General features: G+C 53.5%; 2 protein-coding genes across 6 annotated transcripts in view; both read left to right on the top strand.

Annotated features, from left to right (window-relative positions):
- Nucleotides 1-11565, top strand: part of LOC103825190 (zinc finger protein 37-like) — a 142464-nt gene extending 130899 nt beyond the window's left edge. For 2 of the 4 annotated variants that reach the window (XM_050984158.1, XM_050984159.1), the window contains exon 2: nt 9128-11565. In XM_050984158.1, the coding sequence (XP_050840115.1) occupies nt 9160-9891 (732 nt within the window). In that variant the 5' untranslated portion in view covers nt 9128-9159 and the 3' untranslated portion in view covers nt 9892-11565. Of the gene's footprint in view, nt 1-2423; nt 2536-9127 lie in introns of those variants that run through there. The other 2 variants (XR_007779664.1, XM_050984157.1) reach the window with 2 other exon arrangements.
- The window catches only part of LOC108963630 (zinc finger protein 304-like), a 190263-nt gene that overhangs the window by 130919 nt on the left and 44688 nt on the right, over nt 1-14656 (top strand). Inside the window, exon 1 of one of the 2 annotated variants that reach the window (XM_050984125.1) lies at nt 2411-2535. The exons of the other annotated variant lie outside the window; for it this stretch is intronic. The gene's annotated coding sequence lies outside the window, so the exon portion shown is untranslated. Of the gene's footprint in view, nt 1-2410; nt 2536-14656 lie in introns of those variants that run through there. 2 annotated transcript variants of the gene reach the window in all.

The following is a 14656-nucleotide window of genomic DNA, read 5'->3' on the forward strand; positions in this document are numbered from 1 at the left end:
AAATGGGGATGGAGATGTCCAGGGGATCAGATGTGTCCAGAAATAAGGCCCCAGCTGAGGGCGTTCTCTGCTTGGCTGAGTGCTGCCTGAGGGCTGGGGCTGCAGAAGGGGGGACACCCTCCTCCAGCGGACATGTCCCACAAATGGGGCAACCCCCAAAAAGTCCCTTGGAACTCCTGGGGCTGGGCTGGTCCTGCCAGAATGCTGGGAGCCACCAAAACTGCTCAGTCCTTGCCCTCTGCAACTGCACAGGGAGAGGAAATACAAGGAAAGGGCCAGGAGGGCAGAGAAAGACCGGGAGAGATCCCACCCTGAGCACCAGCACGGGCAAAAACAGACCCAGCCAAGGTACAGCAAGTGAACGTATTTCCAGCCAAATAACAGCAGGACAAGGAGAAAGGGAAGAAATCTCTCCAACACATTCCGTCCACCCAACACCAGGACCGCAGATCACCAGGGCTCTGCCTAATGCGGGTCCCTGGGGATCATCCAATGCAGATTCTACCATGTGGGATGGAGCTGGAGCAGCGCATGAAGCTCTTCCCACACTTGGGGCACTCACAGGGCTTCCCTCTAGTGGTGTCTCCATTGGTGTTGGGTCAAGTGAGAGCTCCTGGAGAAGCTCTTTCCATGCTCAGGACACTCGTAGGGCCTCTCCCAGGAGTGAATGTGGCAGTGTGCCCTCAGGTTGGAGCTGTTCCTTAAGCTCTTCCCATGCTCTCCACGCTCGTAGGGCTTTTCCCCGTGGGGATCTTGAGATGTTTGAAGAGAGGGGAGCTCTGGCTGAAGCTCTCCCCACAAAGTTACCTACACTCAGAGGGCCATTCCCCAGTGTGGATCCACAGGTGCTGGTTTGAGTTAGAACTTTACCTGAAGCCCTTCCCACCGTCCAAACACTTGTGCGTCTTCTCTTCAGCCTGAAGCCTCTCCACCAGCTCAAAACTCCAGCTCTGGCTGCCCTCCTGGTCGTGGGGAGGGGGGGGGGTGTCTTCTCCCCTGACTTTCTGGTTGTCCTAGGGTAACATTATAATGCTTGTATCCCCAATCTGTTTGTATATTCTCTTTTTGCGGGATATTATATTATATGCCTTCAAGACTGGCTCTGAATATGGTGGTGTTTGCAGGGGTCCCAGAATGAGGGAAGAGATGAGAATCTTGACTCTCTGTTTTAGAGGGCTGATTTATTATTTTATTATATATATTGTATTAAAAGAAAATGATATATTAAAACTATACTAAAAGGATAGAATAAAGGATTTCATCAGAAGGCTAGCAAGGAGAGGAAAGGAATGATAGTAAAATCTTGTGACTGACCAGAGAGAGTCCCAGACAGCTGGACTGTGATTGGCCATTAATTAAAAACAACCACATGAGACCAATCAAAGATGCACCTGTTGCATTCCACAGCAGCAGATAATTATTGTTTACATTTAGTTTCTGAGGTGTCTCAGTTTCTCAGGAGAAAAAATCCTAGCAAAAGGATGTTTCATAAAATATATCAGTGACATCTGAGAGCTAATGCTGGGAGAAGAAGAAGCACAGAGTTTGTGATCAGCCTGCTCTCACTCCTCCACATTCTGCCGGAACACAGAACTCCACTGTGATGTCTGGGCACGGATGGGGCAGAAAACCACGCTCCTTTGCTTTTTAGTTCAGCTAGCTGAGGAAGAGAAGTTTCCCTGGACTGGTTTTCTTTCCCTTTTTTGTTGGAACCGTTGGAACCTGCTCTGGACTGGGACCCAGGGGCACCGAGAGCTCACACTTTGCAGCTTGCCGGGACCCACTCTGCAGCCTTTCCCAGCGATGGAAGGACCAGTAACAGAGTGACCCCGGAGCCGGGGCCCCTTCCCAGAGCTCCCGGTCTGCCCTTGAGCCTGGAGCAGCCAGCGAGGGCTTCAGCTGGGACGGCAGAGAGGCGCTGCTGGCGGCCCCACATCAGTTCTGTTTACTTGCTTGGGGAAGAACCACTTTTGTCGTTTTCTGCCAGAAATCTCTCCACTCCTCCACTCAGTCGAAGCAGTTCTGGTTGGTTTTCCCTTTTTGGGGGGAAATCAAAGCGATGTACTGATGCTCCTAATTAGGGGTAGGAGAAGTGAGGCTCCAGGACTTCACGCTGAGCCGGAGCCACCGTAGCGGCAGCGCCGGGAAAGCCGTGTCGGGAGCTGCGGAGAAGTTTGTTCGTGTTTTCAGCTCCATCCCCCTCGGGCCCGGGCCCGTTCCAGGGCTGTTCCTCAGCTCCGGCTTTGCCCTCACGCAGCCCGGGGGGGGGGGGAGGGAGGGTGAGAGCTCGGGGCGGGGCAGTGCTGTGTGCAGAGCCCGCCCCTGGCTGCGATTGGTCGGTCATGCCGTCAGTCGCGGTTCTGGCGCGCTGATTGGTGAGAGCGGGGCGGCGCGGGGCCCCGGTGCCGGCCTGAGGGCGGCCGTGGCTGCACAGCGGCGCCATTGGCGGAGCGTCTGTGCGGGCCTGTGAGCGGCGGCAGCAGCGGCCGGAGCCCGGGGAGGCGGCGGCGGAGCTCGGAGGCGGCCGGAGCGCAGGTGGGAGCCGCGCTGGGTTGTGCGGGGACTCGGGGCTCGCTGCGGGTCTCGGGGGCGGCAGAGGGCTCAGGCGTGTTGGTTGTGCCGTGTCCGGCCCGTGTTGCCCCTGGGCTGAGGGCGCTGCGGGAGCGGCTGCCCGCGGTCTCCTTCCCGCCGCTGCCTCGGCCGGAGCCGCTGCCGGAGCAGCGCTGGCTCGGCCCGGTTCCTGTGGCTGGGACAGAGGGGGCTGCCCCGCCGCCGGGGCTGTGCGGGGAAATTCAGGTCGGCGGAGGTTTGTGTGCCCGGAGGAGGCAAGGAGTCCTGTAAAAGTGACTTTATTGCTGAGCAGAGGGAGAGGCCGTGGGGCATTTGCCTTGCGGTCTCTGCTATTGTTGGAGTTCGCAGCCTCCTTTTTTTCCTCGTTTTCCCGGCCTCTTCTCCCTCTCCCTTTGCCCACCGGCTGAGGTACTTGAAAGGTTCAGACTTCCCGACCCGCCAACTGCACGTCCTCGTTAATGTGCACCCCCGCTTTTGTATAATATCCGATATTCATGGCTCTGTTAAGTCCTTGTTTTACTTGGCGAAGTTCAGGAATTTAGCAGGACTTTGAGCGGCTGTCCGTGTCAATTAGCAACATATTCTGAAACTGATGGTTTCTCCCGTTACTTCCTTATGTACAAGTCCCTGGTCCTATCTCTAGGCAGATTCGCTCATTGACTCTGTTTTTTCTTACTGGGTCTTCTTTGCTTTAAAGATTATTCTCAGTGCCCTCATTCCCTGTCCTTTTGTAGCCGTTTCTGGATCAGGAGGCCTGGCTGCCACCTGCATACATGTGAGAAATGACCGCCCACTTTTAAATTTTAAAGGTTTATTAAACTAAAACAAACACAACAAAGGACTGAGTAAGGTAAAAGGGAGAGTGCTGCCAGCATGGCTGTCTGCCAGATGCTCATTCACTAAATGGCTGCTCCACCTTTCCTGTGCTGGTGTCTCTTTAGCCAACCCTGGCACCTCCCAGATGCCAGTCAGCTCTTCCTGGCCGTCATTGGTGGAGAACTTCATGCTACTCGATTGGAGGTGAGGTGTTCCCCATTTCTACCTGCCCCATGCAAGGGGTGCATGTGCCGACCCTCCCTCCATGTGACCCTGACAGCCCTGACAACCGAGGCTCTCCAGTGGCAACAGTACATGAGGGGATAGGGGACAACGAGAAGAGAGGTTGTCCAAATAGCAAACTACAATAACATAAACATACATCAACAAAACTTCTCTTAACATACACGAGATTTTCATCCCTTAATTCTAAGAGCCAATCGTTATATTACCTGTCTATAATAATCCCTTTGCTCACCTTCTGAATGAGCTGCACTCTCAAGGTGTCAAGCATGGTAAAAAGATGAGAGTTGCTGTAGCACATAAGCGGAGAAATAGCATACATTTAACCCATGGTCTGCCAGGGAACCACGAAAACATGTCCCATTCCCATCCTTTCCATGTTTGGATCTGTACATGAGCTGCTTTCTTATTTCCTTTGTTATCTGTTTCTCTGCTTTTCTGTTGTCATCTCCTTGCAAACAGCAGTTTGAGTCATTTATTTTTCCACAAACTCCTCCTTTTCCTGCTAACAGATTATCTGATCCCATCCCCTGGTGAAATGTTGTGTTCCTCATTTCAGTGGATTGGTCAGCAGGAAGGTCAGGAGCTGGAGCTGTCTGGTTGGTTATTATTTCGAGGACAGCTTGTAATCTAACGATGTCATTGAAACGATAAATGGGTTCTGTGGCTCCTGATATGAATTGGTTCGGGTTCCCAGGGGCTGGTCTGTGATGTTGTAGGATTTGTTCTGGTGATCCTTCATCTTTTCCCCATTTTTGGGTGCTCCCTCAGAGTCAGGGCTGCATCAATTGACTGCTTTTCTCTAATTCAATCATCAAATACTTGGATTCCCAACTGATTTCTCTGAAGTTGTAGTAGCACAAACACCCCAGTGCCCTAATACACCCTATATAGAATAGAGAGTGACAGCTCCTGTTGGAGTGGGCAGAGGGATGATTCCTGCCCACTTATTTTAGTGAAGTTTTCCCAACATTCCCCATTTGCTGTTTCTCTCTGCAGCTACGTTCATTTCCGTTGGAGTGTCAGATATCCTCAGCATGGGCTCTGACTTGAGCTGTGCAAGAGCGTGGGGTAAGGGACAGAGCCCAATCAGCCCAGTTCCTCCCCCCACTCCTCCCCAAGAGACCCAGGTACATTGTGCACACTTTGCTCCAGTGTTAATTTGCATTTCTAAAGCTCCTCTCCCACCTGCCTGAAACTGAACCCTGTGTTCCAGTGCAGCAATCTGTTATCTCATGTGTTCCCTCTCCTCTACTGCTTTTATATTTCTGCTTTTTTTAAACAATATTCTGTCAACTGTTTACAAGTTAAAGGGTCACCTTTAAAGCTCTACTAGGTTTTTAAAATGCAGCCTAAAGTGAATATCGAAGAACCCATACCAAAATTTTGCCATCACTAAGGGCTACTCATACATACACACAAAAACCCCCCAAAGGAATAAAAATTCTTGCTACATCCCTTAAGAATAAAAATTGGTTCTCACACCCCTGTCCCAAGCCTAACTGACAATATAAAAGTAGGATCGTTAAGGAAAAGACATTCTCATGTTGTAATCTTAGCACCAAATCTGTAGGAAGAACAAAAACTCTCCAACAATATTTTTAGTGTTAGAAGATCAAGGCATTACTTGATTCTGGCAAGGATGTGCAACAGAAATCATTTCATCCACACATAGACCAGGTGTGCAGAGAAAATCATTCCATGACGTGTGAGTTTTACTCGATTTCCCTAAACTTTTTACAGTCGGACACAATATAAATCCATTTGTTTAATGTTCATTGTTTCAAAGTTGGGTCATTCTTGGTATTTGGTTTCCTATTGGACCCGAATTTCTTCCTCTCTGATGTTAATTAGGTCCACACTCCTGGATTTCCTTCTCAGCCTTTTCCAGAGCAGGTGTCTCCAGCTCTGTGGGGGGGGGGGGGGGGGTGTCAGTGTCTGGGGTAGCTGTTGGCTGCTGTTTGGTCCTGGGTGGTGATGTTTTGCTGATGGTCGTTATCTCTGTGGGTATCTTTTGGGCTATTCCCAGTCTATTAACATGTTAAGCTCAACTCTGTTGAGTGGTCTAACATCCTATAAAAAAAGAATTTAAAACTCCTTTCCCCAAAGCCAAGGCAAATGAAGTACAAGCAGAGAAATAAAATCTTTTTATAAATTAAATTTGAAATTATTATTTTTAAAAATACCTTAATAATTGATGCAGTGGTTGCTGAAGCAGTCAGAATTGCTGCTCCCCCCTGTTAGGTGACATGGTGTCAGCAGAAGATATTGAAGCCTCCCTGCTCAGGGCATTTCAGTGCCAGGCTCTCACAAGCACCCACAGCTCTGCCGATTGAGCTGAGCATGGGGCGGTGACCTGCGCTTTGTCTGATTCCCCTTCCTTAACAATAGCCTGTCTTGTAGCTCTTTTCCCATCTGCTGCCCTTGCAGAGCCATCCATAAACACATTTTCTCCCTCAGGCCAGGGAATGTCTCCTCAGTCTCTCCTAGCCTGGGTTTGGAGCTCTGTCCCTTGAATGCAGTCCTGGGTTCCTTGCCAGCTGCTCTCCAGGCTGTTCAAACTGGAGGCTGGGTTAAACCTTTGCCCTCTCCTCAGTTCTAAATCCTCCTGTGCCATTGAACAAGTTCCATACTGTAATAACCGAGCACTGCTCATCCATTTCGAGACTTGCCAGACTTGAGCAATAGGAGATCCTCCTGTTGTCAGTTTTCAGGCCTCATTTCCCATTAGAGCTGTGGCTAGACAATTCTGCAGACAAAGAGGTCGCTCTGGCCACTGGGTTAAACATTTTAGTACAAGAATTCCTTTGGCCTGGCCTTTTTTAACATTCACATACACTGTAGTGGATTGAGAGGCCCCTGTGTCCATCAGGAAAGCCTCCTCTCAATGCAGACCCACCCTGAATGTTCTCAAGGGCTCCAGTGTGGTGGGTCCCTGGTGTGATGGGAGCTGTGACACCCCTGCCAGTCCACATCACTATCAAAGGGGTGGCCTTGCTTGTCCTGAGGGTGCTGCTGCCTCCTTTTGCAGTGTCCTTGTGCCCTGCAGCTGGAGCCCTGATTCCTTGCCAGGGGCAGTTTGGGTGGGCTCTCCCCTGCCAAGGAGGGCAATGCCTCTGCCAGTTGCTTGTGGCCGAGCGCGTCCCCTGGGTGCTGGGGCCCTCTTGGGCCCTGGGGTTGATCCCTCAGGGGCTGTAGAGACTCTGCCCTGGCCTTTGCCTTCAGCTTGGCCTTTTTCTGCTCCCTTCTTGCATTCCCCTGCTGTGCCTTTATGCCCAAGTGCTGCAGGTCCTTCTTGTGCCACTCCTGCAGCTCCCCTCAGTGCCTGTGGGTGCTCATCCTCTGACAGTTGCTGAGCTTTCTGAAAAATCATTTGTTTCTCCAGCGACCCAAACAATATCTCAATCCTTTTCTTATTATCCACATTTCCCAGATGTTCCTTTGTCCTCCTCCCTATGCTCAGGGTCCCCTCCCCAGCCCGTATCCCAGAGCTGGTCCTGTCGTGCCACAGTGTCCAAAAGCACCCCCCGGCGGGCAGGGCCAGCAGCTCCACAGGCCCGGGCAGCGGCCGGGGCGTCCCGCAGCCTCCTGGGGGCCGGGGGCCACTGCCGGCCCTGCCTGGGGCTGGTGGGGTCAGGCAGCGCCCTGCACTGAGCCCCGGCTGCCCCACAGCCCCGGCCCGGCCCCACAGCTCCCCACTGGCCCCCAGCCCGTGCTCCCGGTCCTGCACCTCTGTGCCTGGTGCTGCCGCTGCCCACCACAGAGAAACCCCCTGAAATCCTGACCTCCTTGATTTCCTCTCCTGGAAACTGGGCATAGAATGGATCTGTAATTGGTCCTGGATTACCTGGCAAATTTCGAGGATAAGATGGTGCTGAACATTCCCAATCCTCACAGTTCATTCTTTTCCTTCTCTTTTCCATCTTCCTTTTTCATACCACATACATTCCTCCTGCTGCTTCTTGCCTTAACCATATTCCTGCACACTCCCGTTCACCCAGTCCCTTCCCAGCACTCCAACACCATCCATTCCCTGTTGTGGAAATCCCTTCTCCACTTCCCTTATTGCCCCCCTGGATGCCCATGTCCTTAATTACCTCTGGGAGAATGTGCAAACTGCCTCAACATTATCCCCTTTTTTATCACATATGATAATAATGGCTCTGTTAAATCTTTGTTCTTCTTCACAAAGTTCAGGAATTTAGCAGGACCTTTCTGAAACTGATGGTTTCTCCTGTCACTTCCTTTTCTACAAGTCCCTTCCTCTATCTCAAAGGAGATTCACACCATTTTTTTGTAGACACTTTCATCTCATTCTTTTCAACACAATGGGAAAAGGGGGAGAAGCCACAAAAGGGTGTTTAGGACACTAAAAGTGCGAAGGACCAGGGGAGGGTCAGCCCTAAACTGAGCCGGAGGGAAGCTGGGATTTAGAGGGGATGATAGACAAAGGATTGGAAAGGTGGATAACGGGAGGGGGGACAGCAGGAAAGGGGTTCTCGTGGTGGTCCCTTTGTGTCCCCATCACTCGATCCCTGGAGCAATTCCCCAGGGCTGTGGGAGGGGATGGATTCACACTGGGGGGTTCCCCAAACCCCTTGTCCATCCTTGGGGAGCTCCTTGGGCTGGTTCCCCCCCACCCAGCAGCCAGTGATGCTTTATTAGCTGTGGGGCAGAGGGGGGTGGGAAAGGGGGATCTGGGTTGGTCACGGAGGAGGAGGGCAGGGGGAGAGGAGAAGGAGGAGCAGGAAGAGGAGCAGAAGGAGAAGCACAAGTTTCCATTGTGCTGGTGACTAGGGAGGGGGAGCTCACCCCACATGTATCAGGGAGTCCTCCAGAGGGATGCTTCTAAGGGAAGTGTTTGGAGTTGGCAGATTCCAGAATCAAGACCCAAATATCTTTGTGGCCCCTGGGAGGCCTTGTGATTCTGGGGGGGGAAAGTTTGGGTCTTGCGGGACCTGAAAGCTGAATCACAGATTCCGCTTTGGGGGGATATTTGGGGATCCACAAGATGATTACCAGGTATTGCCAGGAGGAGCATATCAGTCTTGGGGCCCCCCAGGAGAGTGGTGGAGGGGAACTGCAGGACCCCTGGAGTGGTGAGAGTGGAGAGGGGCAATCCCATAGTTGTTGGACCCACGGCATCTGGAAGGGTGGAGGAGAAGATTCTGGAGTTGGGGGACCCCTAGGACCCATGGAGCCCTCTAACAGGGAGTCAGGGCTGAAGGGATCACTGGGACCCTAAAATTCCCTGGGTCATCTCTTAGCAGGACCTCAGAACATATGAGCCTCAGGAACCCCGTCAGCCAAGGGAAGGGAAATCCCAAAACCCAGAGTGGAGAAACAAAAGAGGTGAATCTTCTGTGAGGATTTTTTTGGGGGCTCAACCTTTGCGTTTGGAGATTTTTATGGACACAAAATATCTGGTCACTTCTTGAGAGGAACCTAGGCAGGAGGAGTCCCAGCCTAAGGTGTTCATTATTGTTCCTCCCCCCAGACCAAGATTTGTCATTCCCAAGCCTTGGGCCAATGGAGGAGAAGGGAGAGCCCCAGAGATCCTGCATGAGGAGGGCCTGCAAACCCAGCCCAGGAAGCTGCAAGAAGAAAAGACCCCCTCTGTGCCAGAAAGGTGGTGCGAGGTCCAGCCAGAGCTCTGAGCTGGCAGAGAAGCCCCACAAGTGCTTGGAATGTGGGAGGAGCTTCAGCCGGAACTCCCACCTGGTCCGACACCAGATGATCCACACTGGGGAACAGGTGGAACAACCCTACAAGTGTGGGGAATGTGAGAAGAGCTTCAGAGACAGCTCCAACCTAATCCGGCACCTGAGGATCCACACTGGGGAACGGCCCTATGAGTGTTTTTTGTGTAAGAAGAGCTTCAGACAGAGCTGCAGCCTGATGGAACACCAGAGGATCCACACTGGGGAAAAGCCCTACGAGTGCTTGGAATGTGGGAAGAGCTTTGGATGGCGCTCCGACCTGATCCGGCACCAGAGGACCCACACTGGCGAGAGGCCCTATGAGTGTTCTGAGTGTGGGAAGAGGTTTCGGAGCAAGTCCCATGTCCTCCTGCATCAGCGGACTCACACCGACGAGAGGCCCTTCCGCTGTCCCGACTGTGGGAAGGGCTTCAACCGCAACTCCCATCTCACCCTGCACCGGCGCATCCACACTGGGGAGAGGCCCTACGAGTGTGGGGAATGTGGGAAGAGCTTCTCCAGCAGCTCTGGCTTGACCCAACACCAACGGACACACCAGTAAGGGAAGCCCTGTGAGTGTTCCAAGTGCAGGAAGAGCTTCGTGCACTGCTTCAACTCCATCCCCTGTGGAGACTCGGGCCTGCCAGAGGGGCTGTAATGCCTCAGCTCTGGAGGGGCAGAAATAAGCAAGGAGAAAAACCCCTCTGAGGTAAGGGTTACAAGAGCCTCCCTCCTATAGGCCTCTGTAGACACATGTAATGTGTTAAACTTCATTGGTTTATCCAGTTGACATTACCCCTGTTCAGCCCCTTTTTACTATATTTCATCCCCCCAGAATGTTCTTCCCTCACCTGATCCCCATTGGCTCCAGTTTGCTGCAGTGTTCTGTTCCTGTTATCCCATTGGTTCCCCTAGTTTGCCGCCCTTCCTCTGCACCACTTTTCCCTGTTTCCATTACTTCTTGCCCTTCAAATCCAACCCCCTTTTTCCATATTTAACCCTGTGTCCTCGACCCTGCTGGGTCTTTGTCCCTGGACCCTCTTCCTGGCAATAAAGGGCTTTTGGATCTCTAAAGAAAGACCTGTCCCTCCCCTCCTTTCCAGGCTCCTTTAGCAAGCCTGCTCCGGGCCTTGAAAGCGCAGGTTGCTCTCTGGGACTCGTCGAAGTGCGCTGCTTCAGTCTCCCATGGGAGGATCCACAGTGGATGATCCCCAGTGACCCCTGTTGGGAAGAGCTCTGGTGACCACTGTTCTGCATGAGGTCCATTTTGTGGGGGGAAGGTGTTGGAGAGATTTCTTTTCCTTCTCCTTCTCCTGCTCTCATTTGGTTGGTAATAAATTCACTCCCTGTGCCCAGGCTGGGTCTGTTTTTGCCCGTGCTGGTACTCAGGGTGGGATCTCTCCCGGTCTTTTTCTGCCCTCCTGGCCCTTTCCTTGTATTTCCTCTCCCTGTGCAGTTGCAGAGGGCAAGGACTGAGCAGTTTTGGTGGCTCCCGGCATTCTGGCAGGACCAGCCCAGCCCCAGGAGTTCCAAGGGACTTTTTGGGGGTTGCCCCATTTGTGGGACATGTCCGCTGGAGGAGGGTGTCCCCCCTTCTGCAGCCCCAGCCCTCAGGCAGCACTCAGCCAAGCAGAGAACGCCCTCAGCTGGGGCCTCATTTCTGGACACACCTGAGCCACTGGACAGCTCAATACCCATCTTGGAGTTCACCTGAGTTCCTGAATATCTGGAACCCCATTTTTAGAGCTGTTTTGGGTTTGCACAGCCTGTTTTTTGTAGTGGGGGTGCTCCAGGGGTGGGTTCTGAGAGAAGCTTTTGGAAGCTTCCTCCATGTTCAGCAGAGCAATTCCCTGGTGGTTCCAAAGATAGAGGTGCTGGATGCAGAGATCCCCCCACAGCCCCTGGCGATCAGTTGAGGGTTTCTTGCAGAACTGTGGACATGTGCACAACCCAGCCTTCATTGAGACTGAGTAGGAGGTTGCAGTGGCCTTAAGGACACAAAAGAGGAAGAGCGTACTCAGAAGTAAACAAGTCCAGGATGAAAGCCAGGATATGAAGACAGAACTAAAAGCCACAGCAGAGTGCATGAAGAAGGAAAACTAAGCAGTTAGCTGACAGCTTGAGACGTGTGCCCAGACTTAACCAATCATGAATTAGCTTAGGGCTCGTGAACAGTAGAACATGATATAAATGTAACCTATTTGAGCAATAAATTGGCTTCACTTGATCACACTGATCATGGCATGATTTCCCATTTTTGACCCTCCACAGAGACCCACAGGGATGCAGAGATTCTCACACTCCCAGTGCCTTTCACTTCATTCCCTGCCCTTCCCAGTGCCCTCCATCTGTCCCCCATCCAGTCCCTTCCAGTTCTCATCCAGGCCATCCAAGTCCCAATCTATTCTGCTCAGTTCAGTCCCATTCCCTTCCTGTTCAAGCCTAGTCCCTAGGATTCCCTCTATCCCTCCCAATCCGTTTCCAGTCCCTTTCCAGTTTTCTCATTCCCTTCTCAGTACACTTAGTTCTGCCCATGCCCTCTCGGTGCTCTCCAGCCTGCTCCACTCACTCTTAGTGCCACCCCATTCCATTCCCTGTCCCTCTTAGTGCCACAACAGCCCTACACCCTCTTTCTCCCCATACCCCCCTGCGTCTCCCTGCTCTCTCCCAGTATCCCCCAGCGTGTCCACCTCACTGGGGCCCTGAAGCTCCCAGGCCAGCCCCAGCTGCCTATTCTGCTCTGTGATAGATTTTCACCTTGCATAGGTGCAGCTGAGGTGGTTCCAGGGCCAGCAGGAACTCTTGGGACCCTAATGTGGTCCCCAGTGGGAACTGGATCGACCAGCTCCTGGTGCCTTTGGAAACCTCCCCTGGCATGGGGTCACCTCCACCTGCCAGTGTGGACACCCCAGGGGGGCATCCCTGGTTTTTAGGAGACACAAGACGCTTCACTCAAAAAGCTGTTAGACCCCATTGGCCTCTTCCCCTGTTCCTATTTCTGTCCTTTGTCTGTTCCTATATCCCTGAGCTACTCCTTGTTGGGCGGGCCAAGGAAACCAGACCCGTCCCATGGAGTGGTGGCCCGGGGCCGGGTGGGGGGTCAAAGGTGGGGGGACGGGCCAAGCGTCCCAGACCCGGCCCATGGAGCGGGGTCTTTGTTCCCACAACCTGCCCCCATCGTGCTGCGAGTGTCTCGGCAACAGGAGTGGCCAAACGCTTCTTCCCCCTCCCCCCGGAACCAGCGGCCCATGTCGGTGGCTGGGGAGGAGGAAGTTTTATAGGAATGTGAATCCCCATTATGGATTTAGGGTCCTCACTTGCCCAGCACAAACAAGTGCCTTCCGCTCCCTGCTGTGCCGTTCTCCCCCGCGATTCAAAAGTGTTGCCCAGCCATGCGGCACCATCCCCATTCCCTCGGGGCTCGGGACCGGAGGCAGCACCTCCAGAAACTACTTTCCTCACGCCACTGGCACAGAGAGAGCCATGCACCCCAAACCCCAGCGAGAACCCCCACCCCGAGCAAACCAGAGTCGGCCCGCGAAAAACGCCGCGCCCCAGAAAAACACCGAGTTTCAAAACGTTCAGCCGAGAGGCTCCCGCAATCAGCTGTCGAGCTGCGCCTCCCCTGGGGCTGAGGCTGACGCCCCCTTCCGCTGTCCCAGCTCTCCCCGCAGGGGCAGCCGCGGGACAGCCGGAACAACTTGGGGAGAACCGGGCTGATCGCAGCCGCCGGCGGAGGGGGGCCACAGGCGGCGCTCGGGGCGGTTCTGTGAGCCGGTCGCCATTCTCAGCGTTGTCCTTTGTTGTGGTGTGAAGCTATATCCTGTCCCTCTGGATATAGGGACAGGATATTGTGCCAACTTCTTCCTTCCCTCCCCCCTGCCCCCTTGCCCTCTTTCTAAGTGCCTCTGTTGGTGTTGGGTCAAGTGAGAGCTCCTGGAGAAGCTCTTCCCACACTCGGGACACTCGTAGGGCCTCTTCCCAGAGTGGATGCGCTGGCAGGTGATGAGCTTGGAGCTCGGGCTGAAGCCCTTCCCACACTCCCCACACTCACAGCGCCATTCCCCAGTGTGGATCTTGTTGACCTTTATGAGGTGGGGGTTCTTTCTGGAAGCTCTGCCCGAATTCCAAGAACCTGTAAGGCCATTTCCTGAGGTGGATCCTATGATGGGTAACCAGGTCAGACTTCCATATGAAGCACTTCCCCCATTCCAAGCCCCAGCAGGGATGTTCCCTGGTTTGCATCTCCTGGTGCCGGATCAGGTGGGAGCTCTGGCTGGAGCTCATTCCACATTCCAAGTATTTGTAGGGTGTCTCAGCTTGAGAGACTATTTAATAGGGGACTCTGTGGAGTGAGTGTTGTCCCCTCTACAAGTTCCAATAATCCCTTTCCACCAACAGGAAATGAATGTTAATAGATGAAAGTGAAAAAAAAAACTCCAACAATTTATTAAAAAACAGAATGCCCACAAGGCATGAAAAAAAAACCCATTAAAAACCAACATTAATAGACATCGAGTTGTCAGCCCTTACCTCCCACACACACCGTGGGATGAAAGACCCAAAATGCCAGAGAAATCCCTGCTCACGACTCGGGGTACAGGTGGCACCGGCTTCTCCCCCAGGGGAAAAGCCAACCAGGGGCTGTCCCAGAGGAGATGAAAGCCCGGGGCTCGCCCGGCGTTGAGGTCCTCCCCAGCTGGGCTCCGCGGGCACGGTCCCGGCAGGTGAAGCAGCGGCGCTGAAGCCTCGGGCTGATTTCTCTCCCGGCCCGGTCCGGCCCGGCCCGGCCCGGCCCGGCCCGGCCCGGCTCGCAGCGGCTTTGGGCTGCAGCGGCGCCGCTCCGCTCCTGCCCGCGCGGAGCCCCTCGGCTCCGACAGAGCCGCTACTCAGTTCGCCTCCAGGAGCTCCGAGGCTCGCCGCTGCAGCCTCTCCCAACCAAAGAAAGGAGAAATCCTTTGTTTGCCTGGCCCGAAAAAGCTTTTCAGCCAGACAGAAAACCACGGTGCGCAGAGAGAGCCGCGGAAAACCCGAGCAGCGAGGCTGCAAAACGCCCGCGCAGCGAAAAGGAAGCCTCTCCCGCCCCGACCCCACACACGGCCCGTCCCGGCTCCCGGGGATTAAAGACACCATAACCAATCTTGGGGCACAAAGCAGAGGATCATGGAATGTGCCATCACAGCAACTCACTCCGGTACAAGTGCATATACAATAATCACAGGTCTCTATCTATCTATAAAATCATGTAATGAACTCTGGACACAGCAATGTGCACCGGGACAGGAGTGGAGAGGCTGAACAGACACCAGGGGAGATAGGGAATGTAC

The sequence above is a fragment of the Serinus canaria genome, chromosome 25, assembly GCF_022539315.1.
Source record: "Serinus canaria isolate serCan28SL12 chromosome 25, serCan2020, whole genome shotgun sequence".
Lineage (NCBI taxonomy): Eukaryota > Metazoa > Chordata > Aves > Passeriformes > Fringillidae > Serinus > Serinus canaria.